Source organism: Lithobates pipiens, unplaced genomic scaffold, assembly GCF_037356315.1.
Source record: "Lithobates pipiens isolate NorthernLeopardFrog02 unplaced genomic scaffold, aLitPip1_a1.2 Scaffold_23, whole genome shotgun sequence".
Lineage (NCBI taxonomy): Eukaryota > Metazoa > Chordata > Amphibia > Anura > Ranidae > Lithobates > Lithobates pipiens.
The window spans coordinates 25,508,489-25,512,929 of record NW_027507785.1 but is presented as its reverse complement, the minus strand read 5'-3'; the positions used below and the strand labels follow the sequence as shown (position 1 = coordinate 25,512,929).

General features: G+C 40.4%; 1 protein-coding gene across 1 annotated transcript; it reads right to left on the bottom strand.

The window, feature by feature from the left end:
• Positions 1–287: 287 nt before the first annotated feature.
• Positions 288–4,100, bottom strand: LOC143926921 (odorant receptor 131-2-like). Its single transcript, XM_077450956.1, has 2 exons — positions 4,055–4,100; positions 288–1,246 (listed from the first exon to the last, which is right to left on the bottom strand). Exon 2 carries the CDS (start codon positions 1,226–1,228, stop codon positions 296–298), a length of 933 nt encoding a protein of 310 aa, XP_077307082.1. The 5' UTR covers positions 1,229–1,246; positions 4,055–4,100; the 3' UTR covers positions 288–295.
• Positions 4,101–4,441: the final 341 nt, after the last annotated feature.

The window sequence follows — 4,441 nt, the reverse complement described above, 5'->3', positions numbered from 1 at the left end:
TTGGTATAGCTACTAGTAGTCTCATTCACCTAGACTTGTTCTATAATGGTTCATCACTTCTTCAGTTCATTTGAGTGTCACAAAGTTACTCCAACATTTATTTCCATACCTTAACCTTCCTTTCCACCTGCTATGCCCCTTTTAGTGGGTCTTTAGGGGCTAAACGGACTTTCCAATCATGTGACTACTGTGATTGGCTGTTTTGGTTTTACATTTAATAGAATAGATACCTTTCCTTTTGTGCTAAAACATTATATTTCAAACATTATAATTCCACATTCCATGTCTTTACATTTTATTTCAGACTACGTTTTTTAAAATCGCACACAGTAAATTTTTTAATCTGCTTGCGAAAGAGCTCATCCCTAATCCCATAAATGAAAGGGCTAAGGAACCTCGGCAAGCACATGAAAAAACAAAAGTTGATGATGGGGAGTAAATTAATATAATTTTTAAAAATGATTTCAACAATGCTGTAGCTGTAAGCCATCATACAGAGCAGGAGCTGAATCGCGTGGAGCACGACCGTCCTTCCAGCTTTAGAGGCAGACGACTTTCTTGAGTCAACCCTGAAAGCCACCAACATGATCTTGATGTATGTGAGGATGATTATGAGCCCCACCAAAGAAAATGTTGAGGCGTGGCTGGCAAGTCTTATGGTATCTTGGACCGATGCGACAATGAATGAAGAGCGACTGCAAATTACAATCCTAGCAAAAAATGTTTTGTCGACTGTCAAAGTCAAAACAAAAAAATCTGCAACGTTGGGTAACAGTCCAATGGCCCAAATAATCGCAATAGCGATACCCATTCTTTGTAAAGTGCAGATCTCTCTGTGTCTTAACGGAAAACATATGGTGATATAGCGCTCCAAAGACATGATGGCCAGGTTGTAGGGAGTGATCTTCAGAGAAGTTGAGCTCACAATGACAAATATATAGCAGAAAGGTGCAGGGTACTTGGTGGGATAATAGGAAGCTAAGAACAAGAACAGGCTAAAGAGGAGATAGACTGAGTCATTAACAAGCATGTGCGTAAACAAGATGTAGCGGACTTCTTGGCGGGCAACAGTTTTAGTGAAGCAGACACTTAGCATAACTGCCAGGAAATAGGAGAAGACAATGAAATTTGTAAGTGTTATGCTAAGTAAGATCAACCTCATTATCTCATGATTGCTTAGACCAACTACCTGGGTTGTATTTCTCTGGAGATCCGAGATGTTTTCCATGACCAAAGGAGGGGGAAACTGCCAAAATATGAATACATGTTTTATTAATACATTTTTTTTTTTTAAATCAGACTTATCTCCCAATCATCACCCTGTGTCATCTTTTCTCAACCAGGTTTCTGTAGAACCCTTGTGTTCTTTCAATGATAGCTAGGTGTTTCTTGAGCAGCGTTGGATAGATTTCCCACTTAGTTCCTGCTTAGTTCCTACAAGCACTGACATCACGAAGCAGAGTCAACAAAATGAAACCCGTGGAACCTATGCTCTTATATTTCAGGTAAGTAACTGATGACCGCAATGATTTTTTAGCTGTCTGTTTTTCTTAATTACCCCCAATGTAAGTAGGCACCACCCTGAACAGTAATGTAAGGGGCATTAAATTGACTAGTGTAAGAGGCATTCTTCCCAATGCTCACCAACATAAGAGGCATACTTTCCACTGATCACCAAAGTAGGGGCCCTACTTAAACTGAACACCAATGTAAAGGGATCTTGTGCCCACTGACCACACATTTTAGTGGTCTTTATCTCAGTGAGGTTGACTGGCCTGCACAGAGTCCTGAACTCAACCCTGATCACTAAAATAAGGGGTCCTACTGAAAATGATCATCAGTAGTAAGGGGTTGCTTTTCCACTAACCATCAATGTAAAGGGATCCTGTTCCCACTGACCACAAATTTTAGTGGTCTATGTCTCAATGACCTCTCATGAAGGGAGCCCTTCTCCAATGATCACCGATGTAAGCAGTCACTTCTCCACTGACCACCAATGTAGGGGGTCGCTTTTTTACTGACCACCAATGTAGGGGATCACAACTTCACTGACTGCCAATGTAAGGGTCACTTCTCCACTAACCACTAATGTAAATGTTCAATTCTCCACAGCCAATAATGTACGTGGTAATTTGTCCAATGGCCATTAATGTACAGGTGCACTCTTGTACTAGAGTGTAAGGTTTGATTATTATTAAAAAAAAGGGAGGGAAGGGTACCATTATTTGAGTGGGGGCAGTGAACATTAAATCAGTTGATAGCCTTCTTAATCGTCTTAACATTTCCTGCATCCCCCCCACAGATCCCTTACAGAATTAATTCACAAATGTCCAAAGGTGGTCAGAAAGGCATAATAAAATAAGGAATATGTTCCCACAATGGGCAATGGTCATTATCATTACCAGTATGGTAAATTCTAACCAGCCTAAAACTAAACTTGTACCTGTATCTACAGTATTTCACAGAAGTGAGTACACCCCTAACATTTTTGTAAATATTTTATTCTATCTTCTGAAGAAATTACACTTTGCTACAATGTAAAGTAGTGAGTATACAGCTTGTATAACGGTGTAAATTTGCAGTCCCCTCAAAATAACTCAACACACAGCCAGAAGTTGTCTTTGGGAAATAGACATATGAGTGCTGCCAGCATTGCTGCAGAGGTTGAAGGGGTGGGGGGCCAGCCTGTCAGTGCTCAGACCATACACCGCACACTGCATCAAATTGGTCTGCATGGCTGTTGGCCCAGATGGAAGCCTCTTCTAAAGATAATGCACAAGAAAGCCCGCAAACAGTTTGCTGAAGACAAGCAGACTAAGGACATGGATTACTGGAACCATGTCCTGTGGTCTAAAGAGACCAAGACAAACTTATTTGGTTCCAATGGAGTGAAGCGTGTGTGGCGGCAACCAGGTGAGGAATACAAAGACAAGTGCCTACAGTCAAGCATGGTGGTGGGAGTGTTATGGTCTGGGGATGCATGAGTGCTGCCGGCACTGGGGAGCTACAGTTCATTGAGGGAACCATGAATGCCAACATGTATTGTGACATACTGAAGCAGAGCATGATCCCTTCCCTTAGGAGACTGGGCTGCAGGGCAGTATTCCAACATGATAACGACCCCAAACACACCTCCAAGACAACCACTGCCTTGCTAAAGAAGCTGAGGGTAAAGGTGATAAACTGACCAAGCATGTCTCCAGACCTAAACCTTATTGAGCATCTGTGGGACATCCTCAAATGGAAGGTGGAGGAGGTGGAGGAGCACAAGGTCTCTAACATCCACCAGCTCCGTGATGTCATCATGGAGGAGGGGAAGAGGACTCCAGTGGCAACCTGTGAAGCTCCGGGAACTCCATGGCCAAGAGGGTTAAGGCAGTGCTGGAAAATAATGGTGGCCACACAAAATATTGACACTTTAGGCCCAATTTGGACATTTTCACTTAGGGGTGTACTCACTTTTGTTGCCAGAGGTTTAGACATTAATGGCTGTGTGTTGAGTTATTTTGAAGGGAACAGCAAATTTACACCGTTATACAAGCTGTACACTCACTACTTTACATTGTAGCAAAGTGTCATTTCTTCACATGAAAAGCTATAATAAAATATTTACAAAAATGTGAGGGGAGCACTCATTTTTGTGCTCTTGGAAGTGCAGTCGCTGTAAATCTGAGGGGTAGATCTGAAATCAGGGGAAGCTCTGCTGATTTTATTATCCAATCATGTGCAAGCTAAAATGCTGTTTTTTATTTTCCTTGCATGTCCCATTTGGATCGACAACAACTGCACTTCCAAGTGCACTTTCAGTGCAATCTCCAGTGCACTTTGCACTTGTAGTTTGCACTTGTAGTGCAAAGTGGATCTGCCTTTAGTAAATAACCCCCACTGTGTGAGTGTGTATGTGTGTATATATATATATATATATATATATATATATATATATATATATATATATATATATATATATATATATATATATATATATATATATATATATGGTTTAAATGAGAAGTTAGATTTTATTCTGGTGGAGCCCTACCCATCCCATACTTACTGTGTAGATGAAGTAGATTGAAGGTGAGCAGAGGTTAAAGGTTATAATTTAGTAGTAATCTTTATAAATTGTCTCACCCGCTAGTTCTATATTTATAGTCTCCTGCCTCTGCAATTTAGATGGCATCATTAGCGATATTGAAGTCTCTACGGGAGTTTATTCAACTTCACAGCTGCCAAACGTCAAACTTGCATCTCCCATGATATATGCTTGTTTACCATGAGATATTTGGTAATGCTTGGCTGATTAAATCTGAAATCAGATTTTGCCTCCTACAGAACAACATGCCCTAAAGCTGGATATACACAAATAAACACAATTAATCAATACAACTAACCATTTTTTTTTTAAAGATGCTGTTTAGTGTTTTAAACTTGTAATAAAATA